This window comes from Fusarium redolens (genome assembly GCF_020744475.1).
Source record: "Fusarium redolens strain MPI-CAGE-AT-0023 chromosome Unknown BKA55scaffold_7, whole genome shotgun sequence".
NCBI classification, from domain to species: domain Eukaryota; kingdom Fungi; phylum Ascomycota; class Sordariomycetes; order Hypocreales; family Nectriaceae; genus Fusarium; species Fusarium redolens.
This window is the reverse complement of record NW_025763670.1, coordinates 1,700,647-1,720,764: the sequence shown is the minus strand read 5'-3', so window position 1 is coordinate 1,720,764 and position 20,118 is coordinate 1,700,647. Positions and strand designations below refer to the sequence as shown.

The following is a 20,118-nucleotide window of genomic DNA, read 5'->3' as shown; positions in this document are numbered from 1 at the left end:
ATTCCATTCAATACATGCACCTGCATCTGCATTTTTTTTTCTTTTTCTTACTTCCCGCCTTGTTCTTTTTGAAGCTATTCCCACAGTCCCACTCGTCGTGGTCTGGAGCCGTCTCTGAATATGCGTCGAGATTACGACGATGTGACATGGATATGAGTGCCCTGAGACCAAGACCAATTGATCCAAGAGTGCAGTGGTGCGGCACTCACATGCAGATTGGCTTGCGATCATTGCATAAACTCTATGTAATATCTGCCTATACCCGTGTGACGATGACACTTGAAACTCAATCAGTCACACTTGCACTTGCACTTGCGCTTGCAATCGTAGCTGGAGATTTCAGCTATCGACTGCACAGCTTAGGTTTTGCCCAGCCAACCATCAAAAGTCAATGTCAGTTCGCGTGCGGCACCTCAGATGCAAACAGTGGAGTCTCGAGTATGAGTGCCGTAGACTAAAAGGTACCAAGATAGCTCCCAGCCTAACTGCAAGTTACCCAGCACCGTTGTCACGCTTCTGCAAGCCTTGCAAGCCATGAGCGTAACTGTTCTAGGCATTTCAAAACATCCCAGCCACACGATGTGGTCTAAAAAAGCACATATGGAGGAGCTAATGTACGACTTGTCCTCCTGCCGCACAACGCGCCTGTAGCAGATAGAGAGGAACAGAGTCAAATTTTGACTTTGGAGCGGCAGTTGAGGGATGCGTGCGTCTACAAAAGTGCTACGGGACTGGACCTGGAATGTAACATTGGGTTGTGTAGCTGCATCTGCCGTTATCCTTCAAATACAGGAGATGCAGGCCCAGACTCCTCAAGACTCTGTTTAAGAACCACCCGACTCCCCGCTCGCTCGCCATCCTCGGCTCCGTGAAAGGCAGCAGCAAAAATAAAGGAAATAAGATGGCGGCGGTGGCTTGACGGGTCCAAATGCCGGAAGGTTAACAGTCCGAGACTACGAATTGCTCAAAATGGCCATTTCTTGATTCCTCTGCCATTCAAGACTTCAGTTGCACTACCAGGCCCGAAATAGTGCAGATTTTCAAAGTCCCCATGCCAAGCTTTACTTCCTGCTCGTGTGCCTTGCGTTTCCTTGCTCAACTTGCAGTCCAGGGTTTCAGTACCGTTCTTAACCAAGCTCGAAATAGCATCTCATCGGCCCGCGGGGGTTGCAGTGAAGCCAGGGTTTTTACGACATACAGAAATGGAAATGGAAATGACAAAAACATGTCCCAGAAGCTGACATGCAGTAATTATGAGGCTGTCATGTCGTTGCCTTCTTTCTTTCTTGGCGTGAGACATGAGACAGAATGAACCCCTTGTCTTGCCTTGCATCTCAAGTGGTGGAGTCGTGGATGAAGTCGGGGAGTAGAATGCATTGAATGTCACTTGTCTTAGAAAATAGGCAATAGGCAGAGACAATTGATCATTCTGACAAGGCTGTAAGACAATTAACGTCGGAGTTCTTGTCATCCGTGATAGATAGTGAGACTGAACTCACCGGTCAAGATCCGACCCCCCGAGCTTCATTCAAGGCATTCGCTCGGCATGTCGTCCATTTAAAGCAAAAGCGGTAGCGACGGATCTGAAGGTTATACCAACAAACATCCCGAGGCCGATCCGTCCGAAGGAAATAACAATTTTCTTGACTCCCTAGACTCTGAGCAGTTCCGTCTTAATGCCGATTAACCGTCTAATTATTGAACCCCATGCACAACGACGACGTGATGTTATCGCCGTCCTCAGTTCTCAGTCTTCTCATGCAGCAAATGAGCCTTTTTTTTTTTTTTTTAACCCATCTTACAACCCACCCCGACATCTCCGTACATATTCATCCGTCTAACCAGAATATGGTTGCGCCCGTGAGCTATGCAGTCAGATGTCATAGGGTCCCCGCGCGCCAACTCCAACGTGAGTTAGCTTCACCTCCGGTGCCGCAAGGGATGACGTTTTTCCCATGCGTCAAGGGTTTTCTTTGCTCCCTTTATTAACAAGGTCGGAGCGGTGACAGGAGCCACACCGAAATGAAAAAGACCACAAGGAAATGTTTTAAGTCATGGCCTAGAATGTTGGAAGGGGAGAACAAAAAAAGAAATGGACCTCATGTAAGTTTTTCTGGTGGAGAACTTGAACGCACGGGAGATCATCACGAAAGACAGATATTCTCCATTTGAGCCTCAAGATCCCCGAGATCCCAAGCTCAAAAATAGTAAAACAAACACGAATTTAGAAACAGAGAAAGGAGAACATGGATTCTTTCTCCCTTCCGTGCAATTCCCTTGCACACACACGTACATTACACATCATCAAACATGCATCTTCCCGCAAAGACCCTGCGAATGCCCTCACTCGAAAAAGACCCACCCCCTTTCGTCATCCCGCCCTCTGACCTCATCGTGCAGGCGACCACGACACGACGTTACGTTATTGAACAGGCCCAAAAACAGGGCGGTCTATAAAAAACCAACACTGACATGGGTGCGTGACGTCGCTTGTGAGGGAAAAACGAGAAACGGTTTGCTTTTGCGGTATTTGACATGGGTTCTTTTGCGAAACGGTTACCAAGCGGGAATGGACTGAGGTGTGCGAGGATGATGTACATGGAGATCAGAAAACCCTTACGATGAGCGAAACGGTGAGGTTGTGGTGTATGTTTAACTCGACTTATTTTGAGCATTATAGGGCTGTCGTGTGCACTTTGGCGGTCAACGTGGGAGCTTCTATGCTGCTTCTAAGAATATTCGATTTCTGATTACTGGGATTGTTTTCTCGATTACATACCCAGGGGCTTTCATGCATGTTCATACCAAGGCTATTCCAACGCCTTACTCCGGTTCCTACAGCCCAGAATTATAAAGTGATTGACATGTAAATGTCTTATATCCGAACATCATGTTCCCATAAACAAACGACCGTAAAGCAATCAACCCTCCATTCTGACATCTGTCTCCCTTCCGAGGTTCTTCAGCAGGAAGCTGCGCTTGAAGTACTCGTTGGGATGGACGATGGTCTCGAGCTGTGCTTGTGTCATGACGCCCTCGTCCTTGGCCTTCTTGATCTCTTGCTTGTGCAAATGCTCAAATACACTACGATCGCAATTAGTATGTAGGTCATTCACGGGGATGCGCATAGACTTACCGATTGCATGCCATGTGGAACTTTTGCTTATCCTTATCCTCCTTGACACCCTGGAGAACAGAGCGATCATTAACTCCCATAGCTTGTACAAGTGCTGAGAGGTTCTCCATATTGAAGTGTCGGTATGGGCATCCGTGGGCCTCACCGGGACCAGGGGGATGTTCGGTAAGGATCTTCTGACAACTGAATGGACTATAACCACCTCCCCTTCGATTGGAATCACCACCGACATCACCATAGACGTGACGAATATTGTATCGGTACTCCTTGTTGAACTTGTCATCTGTGATCTTGTGGAAGCTCTTTCTCCAGAACACAAGACATTCCTCCAGGTTGAGACCAATACCCTTGAGGAAGAGCGAGTACTGTAGTCGACCATAGTGCTTGAGATGGGCGTCTCGACGTAGTGAGCGGTGCAAGTGGGACATGCAGGCTGGGAAGTGTTGGGATAGGTTGTCGATGTTGGCGGCGCTGATCTCTGCACCAGGCACGGCGGCTGTGCTGGATGTGTAGGATGCGTCGGGGGTGATGAAGTTCTTGGAAAGATGGTTGAGGATAGGTGTGAGTCGGTCGTCTTCATCAAGTCGGGGAAGAGCACGGGCAGTTAACTATGCATTGTCAGTTCAGACCTTCACATGGTTCAACTAGTTGCTGTACCTCAAGTTGTCGCTCCAGTCGCGAGCTGAACTCCGAAACGACCATACCGGCCTGTTCTCGGCCTGGTACAAACGCCTTTCCAGCCTTCAAGAACACTCTTCGACTCTCAATTAGTTCAGGGACTCGCTCCCAGTCCACCTTGAACCAAGTATCATCGTCATTCTCGCCCTTTCGATTGCTAGCAAAGGCAGCCAGCTCCGCAGCATACTCCCTCCTATCCTCCTCTGTTACATCTTCACACCAGTCTAGTCCAAGAGTCTTGACAAAGGCAGATCGCTCGGCGAGATCGTCATCATTGAGTCGCAGGCGGAAAAGCATCGTTTCAACACGTGTGAATCGACGGCGCAGATCCTCGGTGGACGAGAAAGCAAGTCGGAGGATGAAATGGCTATAGTGGTCTTTTTGGCGCTGTTCGAAGATCTTCTTGGAGCCTGAGCTGTTGGCCTCGAGGTGAAGGTGCTTCTTGAGGATGGGCTTCATGTGTGTTGCTGTCTCGGCAGGAGTCTTGTTGCGGAACGAGCATGCTTCGAGTTCAGCGAGAACTACCGGGTATTAGATACGCGTTTTATCACAATTTTCTGCGTCCTACCTCGAAGTCGGTCGATGGCCCATTGCTCAAACTGCTCGAGGGTGATATCCGCAGTGGGAGGATCCGTGTAAAAGTTGAGACGATGGGGATAGTCGAGGTCTTTGTATGTAGGTGCAGCGAATTGCTTCTTGCGATGGTCGACGACATTTCGCCTCTTGGGGTCAATTCGGTTAAAGTCTTGCCGCAACATGATATCGTTGTCTGTTGAATATCTGTGTCTATGGAGTGGAAATTGGACAAGGAGTGGAATTGGTTGGCAAAAGGTGTGAAGCGGGAGACGCGACCTTCCGCGTCTGGCGTCGCGGGGTGGAGCGGGCAATTAAGAGCCTGTAACCCAATCAGAAGCGCGTAGGGTGTTCCCCAGGTGATTTTGGCTTGCAGGCCCACAAAATACTTGACTCTCTCTAACAGTGGAGATAATGCAATTCATTAATAAAGAAAGAAAGCTCTATTCTCAAGTCAAAAAGAATATTCAAATATTTAATTGATCTTAAAACAAATAATTCGTTGAAGATCATATTTACGTTGCGACAATGGGCGCGATTTAGTAAGGTACCTAAATGTCCTGTCGCCATGCATTTCGTGAGGTAGTCGATGACCTCAGTTGGAGCTATTTGTTCCAGTTCCCATCATTCGCAAGTGAAGCAAGCACTCAGTCCTGTCAACAATCTTATTACACATGCTGCACCAATAAATCCAGTCCAGTGATTTAGCCATGCCAGTTCAACTCAGAAGTAGGCCCGGAGCACCAGGTCCTAAAGCCTGTTGCTCAACAACTCCATTCAGAGTTCCTTCAACAGTGTGTACAAGCCTCAACCGGCCATTCTGTATTGGCGACTCACTCTCTCAGGTTAATACTGAGAACAGTTCAGACTCAGCTCTGCTATTTAAACTGCCGCCTGAGGTTCTCGCCATGATCTTCGACCAAGCACCACAGGTGGACAAGAACATGTTAGCGATGACTTGCAAAAGTTTACTCGCCACTTCGAGGCTGTGCGGCCTCTCTGTACCTCTTCGCGAATCGCACATGGCCATTTGGAATCGGCCTGACTCTTCACACTCTGTGATTCCCTGCTCATGTTTGAACATGGGCGATTTACTCCGAAGGTTTCGACCAAGAGATGCACGTGGTCGACCAAGTCGGGCGTGGAGTTGGTGCCTGGACTGCTGTAGGTACCTCCCGACAAGACGAGGATGGTGGGAACGTCGAATGAAAAGAGAGTCTATTGGGAGATCACGAGATGAGTTGTCAAATCGTGAACCGAGTATTGATTGGTTCAGTCGCGGACTCAAACAGCAGTGCCCTATTTGTTACCTGAACGACCAATCAACTTACTAAAATTTGACAACTTAAAAGTATGAAGATGATAGATAGTCAAGCATACATTTTGCGGCCATTTCTTATGATCCTTTAACTTTAATTTTTTATGAACAAACGAACTTAAAGACCTCCGAAACAGAAATTACCAGTAACGTTCTCACGCTTGTGCATATCGTACAAACACAAACACTACAACTGAACCAGCCCAATTCTCAACTATGAGATGCAACACTATAAATATCTAGATAAGATGTCTCAAAACACTGTATCGATTAAAGCTGTTACGCACTGGAATGGTGTTGACCGGGCTCATGGGGCTTGAGTAATTAAGGAACATGTATCTCCTGAATGCTAGGAAACTGACGATACCCTCATATTACAGACTTCCTATCGCCTCCGTGAACATCTATTGACTTTCATAAAGTCGTGCGGTCTCCCCAACACGCACATTCACTCTTGTTATAAACTTTTAAAAAATGTTCTTTGAGTTCTTGACCTGATTTCCCTGGACTATATATAAACCATTTCCCGTTCCTCTGGCATACTTCAGCTCTCACTCGACTCTTCCATGTAAAATATTTACCATCACGAAGACCATCCAGCATATCTTCCTTTTCGACGCTTGATACTTTTTCCTTCATCAAGTTCAGCATCGCTTAGTCTTTCCCTTTCCACATAATGAACATGCATGGATATTTCTTTGACGCGCCTCCCCAGGAGGAGTCTCCAGATGGTTCGAACCCGATGGATTTATCTCCACAGCTGCCCCTACGAAACTTGGGTGCCGAAGTAGAAAATATCGAAAAATTCTTCTTACTGGGCCTCATTACTCCAGCACCAGAAAGAAATGTCTTGAAGGAACTGGAAGTCGACTTCAAGGAACGTGCGAAGACGGGCGACCTGCAGGCTCTTCAGAACTTTATCGAGCCTCATTTACAGACCCCAGATATCAGGATTCTCCACAATATCGATTTCATTCAGAAAGAACTTTCTCATGCGCCTAAGGAGATCAATGACTATTACGAGCAACTGATTGAGCGTACCCAACCGGGGCCTCATGACCTCCACTCTCCCCCGGATGCTCAAGTGCCAGCGGACAAGATTGTCGATTACACAGAGAGCTACAGATTTCGACATGACTCAGCCCGGAACTTCATCAAGCGACTGAGGCGGGTATGTCGGAGGCTACAGGACTTCTGTGGAAAGACATTCACAATGACGAGTTGCGAAATGGACCGCCTTGAAGCAATTATGAGAGCATGCCAGCATCCAAACATTGCTTTCGGGAATGGCCTCAATTACTTGAGGTTTATCGGGACGAATGATCAACCAACTGGTCTCATCTCAGCCCTCCCCGCTCTCATAGTGGCGTATAGCTTGATACATCAGGTGCCAGGCCAAGTCAAAGAGCTGGAAGAGAAGTAAGTATTCCTTGATTTTCGTCGTTCTGCATCACTGACCGTATTTAGGTTCACTGAAGATCTTTTTCGATGGAAAACCTTGAGCGCTCTGAACGAACCAGACCCATTTGGCTTGTTCGAAGAGGCTGTTTGTGCCGCATTTGCACTCAAGTCCTTCCCAAAGGCCACTGCCTTTTACGTGCCAGGAAATGAAATGGTTCCTCCTGGAGTTGCAAATAGGTACCCAGGGGACCCCATCGTAGTTGCGCAATTGCAATCCGTGGCTTTCGATTTCTTCCTTCAAGCATCCTGCGGTAAGTCTTCCATGCTATGCCTCTGTTGATACTTGAACTGACAATGACACAGCTATTCAAGAAATGTACGATCAAGGGGCTTTGAATGCACTCCTGAAAGAAATTGATATTCTATTGGGCGAGCAAGGGTCATCAATCTCCTGACCAGAAAGACTCTGGTATCGACACGGCTGAGGTGGGTGTCGGTCCCTGATGAGTGCGAGGGAGCAACGGCTGCTAGAGCGCCTCTCGCTCCCGAGGAAGTGGGGATAGCCGGGCGCTTATGGGGCACTTTTACAAGGGCTGTGGCTTTCATTTCTGTAGGGCTGAAGGAGAGATGAAACCAGCAAATGTGACATAAAAATGCCAGAATAGAGGCATATAACGAATAATGGTGTTAAATAGAGTAAGCATATGACTTATGCGAATGAGGGAGTTAGACAAACCAAAGTGAGCCGATGGATAAGCATAAGACACCGGGGCTAAGATTATCGCAAGGCATACTTGCACTATCCATCCATGACTTGTGACTCTGTATTCCCTACGGCATGGATGACTCGAGAAAATGGCCCCCACCCTAGAAACGCATTTGACATGGATAATACATTAGCACATATGTAAGGTGAGATATCAGTAAGTTGTAGGGAGGGGTAGAGGCCGCGTTGAAACCGTCTTACAGTACGGAGTACCTGGGGGAGGCAATAAAACTTAGGACCTCGATCCTAAATGAAAGAAATACTTAAGTAAGTTACCATAAGTTTAGGGGGCTATTTGATGAGTTTATTTTGGCATCTATTGTCAAGGTTTGAAGTTTTCTTGCTCCCTGAGGAGTACCTACTGTCACACTGGCCCTTCGGGGCTGGGCTGAAGGTAACGGACTGGGGTGATCCCTCAAGGCTGCCTCATCCAATCTGTGCCGTGCCGTGCTGTGCTGATGGGGATTAACAGACAGGGTTTGAGCCTAAAGATGTCGAACCTGGACGTTAATTACCTTGAATCCATTTCTCTACTCTTTTTGCTTTACCTTCATCTTTAATGTGACGTCTTTCCTCATTCTACTCTCCTATAAAACTTCATATGGGACCTCGTTCCGTTAACAATTACTCACTCACAACGCCGCGTCAGCAACACATCCATCAGTCAGCCTTACCACCACAGACCGCAACACACCAGAAATGCTATGATGGCTACCTCGAGCGTCTTCTCCGCTCGATGCCGCACATCACCCGGTGACTCTGACGACACCGACATGAGCTTCCCTCGCTGCGCACCCGGAAGACGCATCCCCAGCTCAGAATGGGAGAAGAAACGTCCGGTAATCACGAGGCTCTACCAGGAAGAGAAGCGACCTCTCAAAGAGGTCATGGAAGTCCTTGAGCGTGAACATGGCTTCACTGCGACGTGTGTTTAAACCTCTTTGCCTCTTTTAAGTCTCGGACGTTGACTCTTCTTGCAGTGTCAAGATGTACAAGTCGAGGATTTGGAAGTGGGGTCTTGATAAGAAGCTCAAGAGTGATGAGGTCCTCGCTATTCTTATCCTGAGGACTGAACGTGAGGCAAAGGGAAAGACATCAGAGTTTACTATTCGTGGTCAACCTGTCGATCTAGATAACATAAACAGATATATTCGACGGAATCCGGGCCTCGTTGCGCGCTTTCGAGCCGGTGTTGTGCCCAGCATCCAGACGACTCTCGAGGTCCAATGTAGAACACCGTCGCCAACGCCAAGTCACTCGTTACCACCGCCGAAGGAGATTTCCAACGTTGAGCAGGTTCTCAATCTCTTTAGGGACTACTTCGATACCTCTTTCACCAATGGAGTATGGAAGCATGAATATAACGGCGACTGTGTCAGCTTAAAGACCGGCGATCGAAGCGTTGAGCTGTTCGAGCGTGTGGTCGCCAGTTTTGGTCTTGTCAACAGGTCAATGATGAGGAAAGACGAGATCTCGATAAGCACTCTCCTCACTCCAGCATTCGAGTCGCTCAAGGAGATAATCGCCTCCGAGAGCCCAGTCTTCGCTGTACGCACAGCTTTCCTCTTGTGGTATCTCCACCGATTTCATAAGGAAGACCTTCTTCACATTGTCATGAACTACCTCGCTGGATTGGTGCCTATCGTATTAGGCCATGATCATCCCATGACGCGAATTTGGCAAGTCATTGGATCTCAGGACTTCTCCGATCATTACGAACTCTCCACACGACTCTACTCCTCTCTCGTACCTCTCTTTGAGGAGCGAATTGGATTCGCCAATTCTTTAACCACAATCTTATACTGCGACCACATTGACTGCCTTGCCCATCATGGTCAAACAGCAGAGTCACTCAGTGTCGCTACACAATACAGAACCCGGGCAGAAGCCACGCAGTTACGGCACCCTTGGCTCCGAGAGCTTGCAATCTTACAAACAGGCATCATGTGCAATGCGAAAACCGCCGAGGGAAAGATCGAAGAGGCAATGCAGTGTCTTCAAACACTGAAAGATTGGGACCTGAACGAAGAACAACAAGCCGGTATGAAAATTCAACTAGGCAACTACAGCTATCAAATGGGCGACTTCTCATTGGCAATTGACTGCTTCCGCGAAGCGTCACGCCTCATAACCACCAGCCAAGGCGACGAGAGAATCCACCTCACATGTCTCGCAAACCTCGAGTCCGCACTGCGCAAAAGCGGAGAGGCTGACGAGGCAGCCCAAGTGCATGAGCTACGACTCACACGGTTATCAGACTTTGCCAGGGAGACGGGCACCTTTGCAAATCTGCCTGAATCCTGCGCTGCGGCCGTGAGTCCCGGCGACAGTTACAGCTGGGACGCTCAGCAGGTGTCTGGTTGGCACTGGAGTGAGGACGGGCACGATAGTGCGATGCCTCCCTTGGGATTGACATGATGCCTGCAGGATGTGCTTACTGCATAGTGTTTCGAGATACAGGGGTTACTGTATGACATGGAATATGGCTTTGTGTGTATATATTGAGCGAGGAATTTTGGGGTTTAACGCTTTTACGACTTTAAATTCTATTATGACAACGATACTATTAAGCATGAATTCAAGAGACACAGATGAAAATCTCTGCCTGTACTGAAACACAGATAATGAAAAGGAGGATCAGTCTAGATAGGCTAGCTGATGGGCATCTTTGACGAAAGCGGTATCATTTTTCGAGGGCACAACTGGCGACCTCCCGGGGCTGTGTACATCGGTCTAATTGAAGCGGGACCTTATCATGGATCTCCAAAGACTTGATCCATCTTATAAAAGCTTATTCTATTGTTTTTGATCCTGTTATTCATGATGTTGACTGGTTAAGTGCAAAGCGGCATCGTGATGTTTTGCATTAGGGATAAAGTCTTGCATTGCGACCAGGTAACAACCTCAACTGTATGATCACTGACACAGGCCAGTCTTGGATAAGAGACCCCTGCATTAGCGGCCGTCTAATATGACTCTTGAGTGTGTTGTCGAGTTCGCTGTAGCATATAATTTTGAGGTTTGGGTTGAATACTTGCAGTCTTCTTGGGAATGCTTGACGAACAATGCAGGCAGCGAACCACGCCATTCAGGGAGCAGTGAAACAAGATGACAATTTCTTGGTGTGCCATACATCCCCAGCTAACAGCGATCATTTTCCAGGCCTTTGAACCTGTTCGCTAGCACCCAGGGCAGTAACGACATGCAGGAGAAGTCTATATGCCAGGAACCATTACCCTCGTTACCCTTGAACTACCTAAGGACACCTATAAGTTGAAGTCCATCTGTTCTGGAGTAGGAACTTTCACCTTGATCCATTGAACAAGAGTGTCCCAAGACACAGGAATAAAGAAAAGGTCACGGTAGAAGCAGCTACTTTCCTATATAGTGTTTCAGTACACTTGCCTTGTCAATAACAGTTCAACCACTATCCGGTATGGTGTAGTGGCTAACATTTCGCGCTCTCATAACCCGAGGGATTAGTACCGCGGAGCCCAGGGTTCGATTCCCTGTACCGGAGATTCTCTTTTGCATTCTTTGTATTCAATAGTAGTAATCTTTTTGCACCCAACGACCAGGTAGGTGTTGTTATCGTTGGCGGGATGTATGTAAATTACAAGCCAGGAGAGAGTTGGTTAGCATTGTCAGTTAATTTAAAGTGGCGTTGGTTAATATTAATCTACTTGCTGACGAATTCGCCTACCCTGCAGCTATTGTGATCATCAGATAGGTCGGACATCTTGAACAGTTAGTGAGTGAAGAAAGTCCGGGTATGACCTCTACAGTGTCAGAAACAATGTAGCATTTTCTTTCTTGTTCAGAGTTGTGATTCTGCTTTCATGCTCTAGACAGAGGCTCCTTATTTAGCTATGCTTGCTTAGGTCTTAGATGCACTGTTTAGCAGGACAATCTTGGCTGCATGCAAAAGTTATACATTTGTAAATGCAGTGCAACAGCGTCCTTAAGAGGGTACGTAATATGTGTTTGGTTTACAAAGGTCGCCTAGCACAAATAATTCCGCAGAAACTGGCTAGCTTCTGTGGGTGACTCCAACTCACGATAGATGCTTACGGACTGCCCCAGGTTCAACAAACAGCCCGGTATGTAAGAGACATCGTCCTCTGACGATTGAACACACAGTGCTTGCAAATTGACCTCAAGCAGTAACAACAAAAGGTCTGTTGAAAGCCATTTCAGAAGGACACCACGCTGTTTCAGCTCCTGGAATAATTTGTCATTACCATCATCCATAGAATTAGAGTGTCGCAGCGAGTAAGCCAATAATGTCAGCGGATAGGCCATGTGGTCGAGGCAGAGGATCAGATCAAAGCCAACGAGTTTCGGAGGCGTGAAAGAAACTCACCAACCGAAAAATGATGGATGTGTGCTCGGTGACGCGACTGGTCCGAAAGGATCTACGGCACGGCGCGGCATTCAAGTATGTTCGTTCATGATGCGATCAAAGGTCTTATTTATTTGAGACGCTTCCGTGGGTGACATCGAAGGCTTTGTTGGCCGTAGTATATTAAGGCTTTGGCAAAGCGAACATTGCGTGGAGCTTAGCCACGGTGAGTGAGGTAAGGGTAGTATTTTATGGACGCCGAAGGACCCGGAGGGTTTCGGCAGTCGAGAGACCGGAGGTCCGGAGCGGAGGGATCGGGCGATGACATAGAAGAGCGGTGCATGTGACGGCTCATGAAGTTACAGTTTATCGACGTCATGACAGAGTAAAAAGTGACAAGGGGGCGAGGGGACCAGTTTGAAATGGAATCAAGGGACGATCGCAGAAATGCGTAGGAATGGAGCGGGTGGGCGATTATAGGGCTCTTAGTGGCCGCCTTGGTGGGCTCTCTGCAGCGGCAGTGGAATAGGGCGGCGTGGCAGCGGGGATTGAGAGTGGAGAGAGTTGGAGAGCTTCAAGAGAGATAGCCTAGAGAGTGTTGTGTTTGCGTGTGAGTGAGAGATTAATGTTTGCCTGTTGGTGAAATGTTTGCTTAATACCGGTGTCAATGCAAGAGAAAAAAGGATCCAATGCAAGTAATGCATAACCGACAGGTGATACACATAAATTGAAGCCGACATTTTTGTCACTATCGTTACTGCGCGACCATCTGTGTTTCGCTTATGTGAATCCTGGTTCCCTCTCTCGGGATGCCACAAAGAGACAGCAAAGGTCAAGAAAATATGGGGCAATACATGCAGGTGTAACGAAGCAACACAGCGCCAAACGTTACTTTGCAGATGAGCCCCTGTAAGTTACGACAGAGTACAGTATCAGTATTGATAAATGCTCTAAAATTGCGTCTGACCTCTGTCTCAACTGAGTCAATCAATTCCCTATCAGATCTGAGCTTGCCTTAGCAAAGCTAGATTTGTATGGTGAACTTAATTATCCAACTTTATTGAATTACCGTAATTCTCCCCTTCGTATTGTCTCTGCTAATTAGTGGAAATAATCATAAGATAATTAGAATACGGAATAATTAATATTGAGGTTCGTGTTATAGATGGTATACTCGTGTAGTCTGTCAGCTGTCAAGGCTTGTGCTTGGACATTTGGCTTATTTGTTGGGTGGTGGTAACTAAGGTATCGTAACGTTAATATCATCAACCTCCACACCAATTTCATGAATCATCCATTCATTCCCCATTCCAACATGGGCTGCAGTGTCCTTTTGACCTTCTGTTTCCACGGGATCTTTTGTTTCTTATCTGCTATCAATCTGCATCTTCAATTGAGGGAAATCTTTGACCCTAGGACAAAATCTTCTCCCAGGAAATTACAAGTCCATGCACTCCCGGCTCAGCTCAGCGTGACCTCCATTTCACCACGCCACGCCCAACAACATACCATATCCGTAAAGTAACCGTATTGCAATATTTGACGTTCCTGCACGAGACCAACTGTCCTCGTTTCCCCAGCTCTGAAGTTTTGGCCACTGCTACAGTTACCGTTGCTGCATACTAGCTCCCTGCGCCCTCATCAAAGGCGCCGTCATCTCAATTGACACCATCGCCTGCACAACATCAGCGAGCGTCGACGACTCAGCAAAACAAAGTTTACCTGGATCTGATTCAACGCAAACCTAACTTAATCCCAACTTCGGACCCCTCCTTTTCTTCTCGTCTCCAAGAAGAGCACCTCTAGCGATAAGGATTCCATCGTGGGCAAGTAGCTTTGGAAGCGCTCAACGCTGCAGGGGTACCTAAAGCTACTATCAACTTATCACTGTGACGGCTCCAGTTTTCCTCACCCGCCGCCAAAGCTTCGAACAGAGTGGATGAACTCCCACAGTGACTAACAAGGTCAGTTCCTCTCAAAGAAGTAGAACGCTTTTCCATTTAGGAGGAAAGATACAAGGAGAGGCGGATTGATCCAAAAAAACGAGCCCAAACACACAAGGTCGAGAACAGAACAGAAGCCGACACAACGAGACGAGTTCAGACGGGAAGGAGTCACAGAGGCAAACGAGAGACAGGAAGGACCCGCTCCGATCCCCGGTTCCCAATCTCTGGTGCTAGCACCTGCACTTGTGCTAGTCCTTGAAGCTAGTGGCAGTCACGCCCTCGAAGTGTGTCGGGGCGCAAAAAGACCCAAGACCTTAGATCCAGGGGGGTAAAATAGTTAGGTAAGGCAGCCATAAACTCCTCATAGTTTATCGCAGACTTACCTGAATATTTCTGTCACCTACGACCAGGTCCTCGGTTTTCTGACATCCCTTTAGGGTGTCTGTCTTTGCTTCTCACAGTTCAAAGGCCTGGCCTTCCATGCTACTGCTGCTGTGCTGTGTGCTGGACCCACGAACGATCAACCACCCAAATCTTGGCTGTTCACGTCGATCTTGACTCCTTTGACTTCTCCTCTTCTTTCTTTTCTGTTCTTCTCTTCTCTTGTTCTCGCTCTGTTTGAGCGACACTGTCGACATATTCACCCTCCCTCCTCTGAACGACGATTCGAACCGCCTCTCATGTTCGCGTTATAGAAGAGCCTTTGGCCCATTTCTCCTCTTCCTTCCGCCGTTCTCCTCGTCCTTATAAACCCCTTGGACTCCTTCGACTCGATCAACGCTCCCTCAACCATCATCGCCAAGCCCATTCCTTAGCACCGTGCTCCCTTGACGCATTCGCATTCCCAGAGTTTCCCTTGCGCCAAGGTACGTTCCTAAGGCCTTCAAGATCTCATAACCGCATTGTCTCTGAATATCAACACTCGTCACCCCACCTGGATTCCGGAACATAGCGACTTAGCCAATTTCATTTTCGTCCTCATCTTATTTGCAGCAGGCTGACACTCAATTCAACAGTCTTGCAATCTAAATAAACGACAATTACTCGACTTTCCCCCTCCTTCAAATTCGCTAGACCTTAATCTGGTTCTAAGCGACTCCGACGACCCGACAGCGCGGAGCCATGAACACGCCCCACGCCCCCCGAACTGCGACGGCCCTGCCCCTCGACGACAACTCTCAAGATACAGCAAACAACTCTTTTAGAGGTCGTGATACCCCCCTTCGCTCAACTTCTCGTCCCATACCTGTTCCTGTACATACACCTTCTCGTGCTGGGGCCTCCCTTACACCAACTTCCCGTCGGCACGACCACGCCTACGCTACATTGTCCACCAGTCCCTTGTCGTCCTTCACGCTTCCTGATGTCTCTGTTACAACGCCGCCGCTTGCTCATTTCCGTGCGGATACAATAGCACCGACTTCCATACAAGAGGGCGAACTCCCACCCCCACAATCTAATACCCTGTCCATTGGATCACCGGCTATTCCAAGACGCTCTGCCAGTCCTGTGGGATCCTTGCGTATCTCAACTGACTTTCCTGCACGTCCTGTAACTCCAGACCGCCGTGAATCATTTAACAACGGCAACGGGAATGGCAGTGGTTCATCCCGCGGCTCGTTGACGTTGAACCACAGGGCTTCATCCAACAGCCTTCATCCCATCTCCCGGACACCAAGTCTTAAAGCTGCTTTGACTAACAGTCTTGGCTCTGCCAGCGGGACGAGCAGTTTGGTGCCCAGTCCTATTATTTCTGCCATGGGGGACATGACACCTCTTCCAAGCCCGCTCATGTCGGGTGATTCCCCAGGACCCTGGAAGAGGCTGAGCGCAGGTTCTGCGTCACCTCCCCAACAGCGCCTCAAAAGCGTGGGAGAGGGCTCTGTTCTGGTTACGAGTACAGGTGAATCGATTGATGCAGCACTTTCCCATGGTGCTAAACGCAAAATTTATTCAACTCTCGAGCCTGGCGACCATGTTCCTACACAATCGTCCTCTAATCAGCAGCCACGACAACATACGCGAAACCGAAGCGTGAGCGAATACGTTCCTGATCCTATGGGTATTCCTAAGAGACACATATCCGTTTCAGCACGACCCAACGCCGAAGCTTCAGCACGGTCCCATGAACCCCAGCTTCGAAGGGAGCTTAACCTTGCAGAATCGCGAGGATTTACACCTTCAGTTGTTCAGCCACCAACCCCTCCACCAAGCGAGTCATCGCGAGACTCGGCCGATGGCGCCAGTAAACCGAAAGGACCCCGATTTGAATATTTTGAAGCAAACGGACGCAATGATAAGAAGCGTCGCCGATGGAGGGCCGTGCGAATGCTTGGTCAGGGAACCTTTAGTAGGGTCATGCTAGCTACGAGCCAGATTGAGCCCGACGAAGACTCACCCGAAGTTGACCATGGAAGACTTACACCGAAACCAGAACAGAGCCTTGATCGTAAGACTTTGGTGGCTGTCAAGGTCTGCGAGCATGGTCCAAAGGGCGGTGCCAGTGAGGAACGTGTTGAGATGAGTTTAAAGCGTGAACTTGAAATCATGCTTTCCATCCACCATCCCTCGCTTGTCGACCTAAAAGCTTGGAGCATTGAGCCTACTCGGGCAATCCTTGTCTTGAGCTATTGCCCTGGAGGTGATATGTTTGATATCGCGACCACCCATCGTGGTGTGCTCAAAGAGCCTCTATTGCGAAGAATATTTGCGGAATTGGTTGGTGCGGTGAGCTATCTCCACGAAAGGAGAATCGTTCACCGAGACATCAAACTCGAGAATGTCCTCGTCAACCTCACCCCTTCCGAGCTTGCAGACCCATCGATCGATTGGGCTATCTACCCTTACTCAGTGGTGATTCTGAGTGACCTGGGCCTTTCGAGACGCATCGCTGATGATGAGAAACTCGAAACTCGATGTGGATCAGAAGACTATGCAGCTCCCGAGGTTATCATGGGACAACCTTATGATGGACGAGCTACCGATGCTTGGTCACTCGGTGTTCTTCTGTATGCTCTTCTCGAAGCTCGGCTTCCCTTTGATCCTCACCCAGGTATGAGTGAAGCGCATCGCATGCGCAGTCGCACTAGCCACCGTATCGCGAGAGTCGAATGGAAATGGGTAGAATACTATGGTGATGACACCGACCATGATGGCGACGAAGCCAAGTTCAAGCAAAAGGGTCTCCTCGGTGCTATGGAGATCACAGAAGGATTGCTAAGGCGTGCCAGGGGCCGTTGGACCGTCGATAAGGTGGCCAAGACCCCCTGGGTTCAGGACGCTATCAATGTCGAGGGTGGAATACGTTTCCGCGAAGAGAAGGACGGCGAGGAAGTTTCCTGACATTCACTCGAGCGACTCTAAAGTTACCGAACGTGTCTCAACTTCTTTCAACTTGGACCGGAGGTCTGTTCTCAAATATCGCCCATAACCAACTCGATGCTCTTTTAGCCATCGGTTGCGCTGCCGCCAACACGCCGGTAGCTCCCTTACAACTACATTACAATCTATTGCGCGCCCCTTCTACGAATCTTTATACGACTACATGACGGGACAAAGGGGCACATGGGTAACGGATTGATCAAATCAGGAAGAATGACGGATGGTGTTGGTTCATGGGTATTAGTATGATGCGGTTCGGTTGTGTATTTTTAGCATTTGTTTGTGTTTTTGGCATTTGTTTTTGGCAGTCTTGGTTTGTTTCTGTCTTTTCGACACTCTTTCTTGTTTTATTCTTCGATTACCCACTTTGTTTCCTCGTTTTTACATTAAATCATACCACTCGTAGGCTTTCAGGAGTAGAAAAAGGTTATACCAAAATGGATAGAAAGGTGTTTTTATACTGTATTATGTTCATGCGTCTAGTGAGAAAAGCATCCTTCTCAATTTTGAGAAACTCTGCAACAAGACAATCTTCACTTTTCCCTACACGGATTTTATTACTTAGACTTTTCACTGACTTTGCTTTTACGAGGCATTGAATGTTGTAATGTTCCCCAGAGCCTGGCTGGAGGCCGTTGCTGCGTGATTGTCCAGCTCTCGTAAAAGGCTATTTGTTTGCTTTGTTGCGCCGCAACAACTCTTGTCGTATTCTAAAGCCGTTTCTCGTATTCTTATCAACATCGCCTGATTCCATCGTCATGATTCTGTTATAAGAATTCCGTCATGAAATACAAGCAATCAGCATTCTATTGTCTTCATCATTTTGCCAAAAGAATAATAGTTATGAGAATGAATGGCTGGTAGACTTGACTTTCCAATAAACATGCTTATTCTTCTCCATGCTTCAAAAGGTGATGTGCCGATCTCCTCACAGTTTTATGTTTATTTATCCTATTTACAGCCTCATCCGCACTCATAGGCTAAGTCTAACAACGGTCGACGTTGATAGAGTTACCGACCTATTTGTTGCAAAGGCTGATTTGACTCAAGGTTCGACTACACATCATATCCCAGGTCGTAATGCCACTGATGGCTTCGGGTTGACGCCTCGGTTTCCCGTGACAGAAATATGCTTATATTGACGTCCAACTTCGGTTCGGGGGGTTTCCTCCCCCTCGTTGATGACTGACCGACCGCTTAACACAAGGTCGCATTCGTCTTATCAGCTGGAACCCCTCTGTATCAGCTCAGAGATCTGCAAAGCCTGGCCATTGATCTGGCTATTTTTATCTACTGGGGACGGCTGACAACAAACCATGAAGTCATGAGTCGACTCAATCTAAAAGGAGCTGTCCAATGAACACACAGTTCAATATCAGCACAAGAACTCAGCTCCCCCTTGAATTTCCCCCTTATCACTGTCCTTCGAAAGGAAGAAAAGAAGGACGGATGGAACACGTAGGGGGCACATTAAGCAGGCTAGCTGTAGAGGTTGTCAGACGTGATGCCGCATCCAGCGATATGCACCGACGGGGCCGTCGACTATGTCTCGGAGCATTGAGCTAGAGACGCGGCGGATGCGGACCAGATTACCGTGTGTATGTGGCTTGACCCTACTGTTGATCTCAGTCTTGGCAGCGGCTTGCTCTTCATCAACCTGCTTCAATTGGACCGCTGAGGAGGTCACCGTAAATTTCGTATGGCATCACGGCATCTGGAGTGATATTATGGAGTAAACTGCAGTGAGTGCTTTCAGGGACCCGATGACGAGCTTGCTGGATCGCGCGAGATGGAGTCGCGGCATGATCTCCGTCCTTCAATGTGAGCAGGGGACAGGGGGTGCCGGCATCGAGCAATGCACATGCGAGGCGAGGCAAGGCAAGCATGGGTTTGGCTATGCTGTCTTGGGTCATATCCCCAAGACACTCGGTCACGATACAGACGCTATCATAGCAACCTGAATTAGAGACAAAGACTTGTTCTTCTGATCAGTTGCATTGACGGTCATATCCGTGTCATATTTGAAAGAATATTGCATAAAACAACAAGCAACTCGTTATCTTTGAACGACACTTCAGTTCTTTGAGATAACTCGGCCGCTCTCTCGGCCGAGTCCATGTCGACTTATGGGAGCCGTTGCCGACCAGGGGGCTGTGTGGCATGTCATGGCTCCAGCCAACATGGAACGTTCCATTTTCAGCCCATCCCGACACACTCTCGTAAGCGAACAATCAATCACAGCTAGCCAAATGATTTCTCTCTGAACTTTGCAGTTGTCAAATCATTCAAGAAAGAGGCTTTCAAGGTTGATTTTGCGTTATTCGAGTTTGGTAAGGTGCTGTTGGTCGCTCTCAAAACTTCGGAATTTCCTTCTCTTCGGAACAAATTACGGGAAAACGAACTTAACACAACGCGCCATGTGGACGAGAGGAAGCCTTGAAGGCTCATTTGTAGGCTATCGGCGGGAGCCGGCTTGGCTACAGAGCCAGTAAGAAGCACGGCTCTGGCTCCCCCACAACATTGTGTCTTCCATCAATTTGCAAGATAACCATTGTCCTAGGCCTGTCTCCTCATTTG

At 48.1% G+C, this 20,118-nt stretch overlaps 5 protein-coding genes and 1 non-coding gene across 6 annotated transcripts; 5 read left to right on the top strand and 1 right to left on the bottom strand.

Moving 5' to 3' along the window:
* Nucleotides 1–2,921: 2,921 nt before the first annotated feature.
* Nucleotides 2,922–4,572, bottom strand: BKA55DRAFT_538901 (eukaryotic and archaeal DNA primase, large subunit-domain-containing protein; the record flags this gene model as incomplete). The annotated part of the gene is made up of 4 exons (XM_046190078.1): nt 2,922–3,084; nt 3,137–3,744; nt 3,794–4,335; nt 4,383–4,572. The coding sequence occupies 4 exons, from the start codon at nt 4,570–4,572 to the stop codon at nt 2,922–2,924; spliced, it is 1,503 nt and encodes a 500-aa protein (XP_046050298.1).
* Nucleotides 4,573–4,820: 248 nt separating this feature from the next.
* On the top strand, nt 4,821–6,021 carry BKA55DRAFT_566872 (uncharacterized protein). The gene is made up of 2 exons (XM_046192671.1): nt 4,821–5,181; nt 5,233–6,021. Exons 1-2 carry the CDS (start codon nt 5,098–5,100, stop codon nt 5,719–5,721), a joined length of 573 nt encoding a protein of 190 aa, XP_046050297.1. The 5' UTR covers nt 4,821–5,097; the 3' UTR covers nt 5,722–6,021.
* A 366-nt stretch (nt 6,022–6,387) lies between these two features.
* BKA55DRAFT_593672 (uncharacterized protein) lies at nt 6,388–7,446 on the top strand (the record flags this gene model as incomplete). The annotated part of the gene is made up of 3 exons (XM_046195579.1): nt 6,388–6,728; nt 6,831–7,124; nt 7,173–7,446. 3 exons carry the CDS (start codon nt 6,388–6,390, stop codon nt 7,444–7,446), a joined length of 909 nt encoding a protein of 302 aa, XP_046050296.1.
* Nucleotides 7,447–8,102: 656 nt separating this feature from the next.
* BKA55DRAFT_642909 (uncharacterized protein) lies at nt 8,103–10,706 on the top strand. The gene is made up of 2 exons (XM_046197163.1): nt 8,103–8,797; nt 8,853–10,706. Exons 1-2 carry the CDS (start codon nt 8,577–8,579, stop codon nt 10,288–10,290), a joined length of 1,659 nt encoding a protein of 552 aa, XP_046050295.1. The 5' UTR covers nt 8,103–8,576; the 3' UTR covers nt 10,291–10,706.
* Nucleotides 10,707–11,302: 596 nt separating this feature from the next.
* BKA55DRAFT_t167 lies at nt 11,303–11,392 on the top strand. Its single transcript has one exon. It is a non-coding gene; the product is annotated as a tRNA-Glu (tRNA).
* Nucleotides 11,393–15,282: 3,890 nt separating this feature from the next.
* On the top strand, nt 15,283–17,502 carry BKA55DRAFT_538898 (kinase-like domain-containing protein; the record flags this gene model as incomplete). Its single annotated transcript, XM_046190077.1, has 1 exon — nt 15,283–17,502. One exon carries the CDS (start codon nt 15,283–15,285, stop codon nt 17,500–17,502), a length of 2,220 nt encoding a protein of 739 aa, XP_046050294.1.
* Between the last annotated feature and the right edge of the window lie 2,616 nt (nt 17,503–20,118).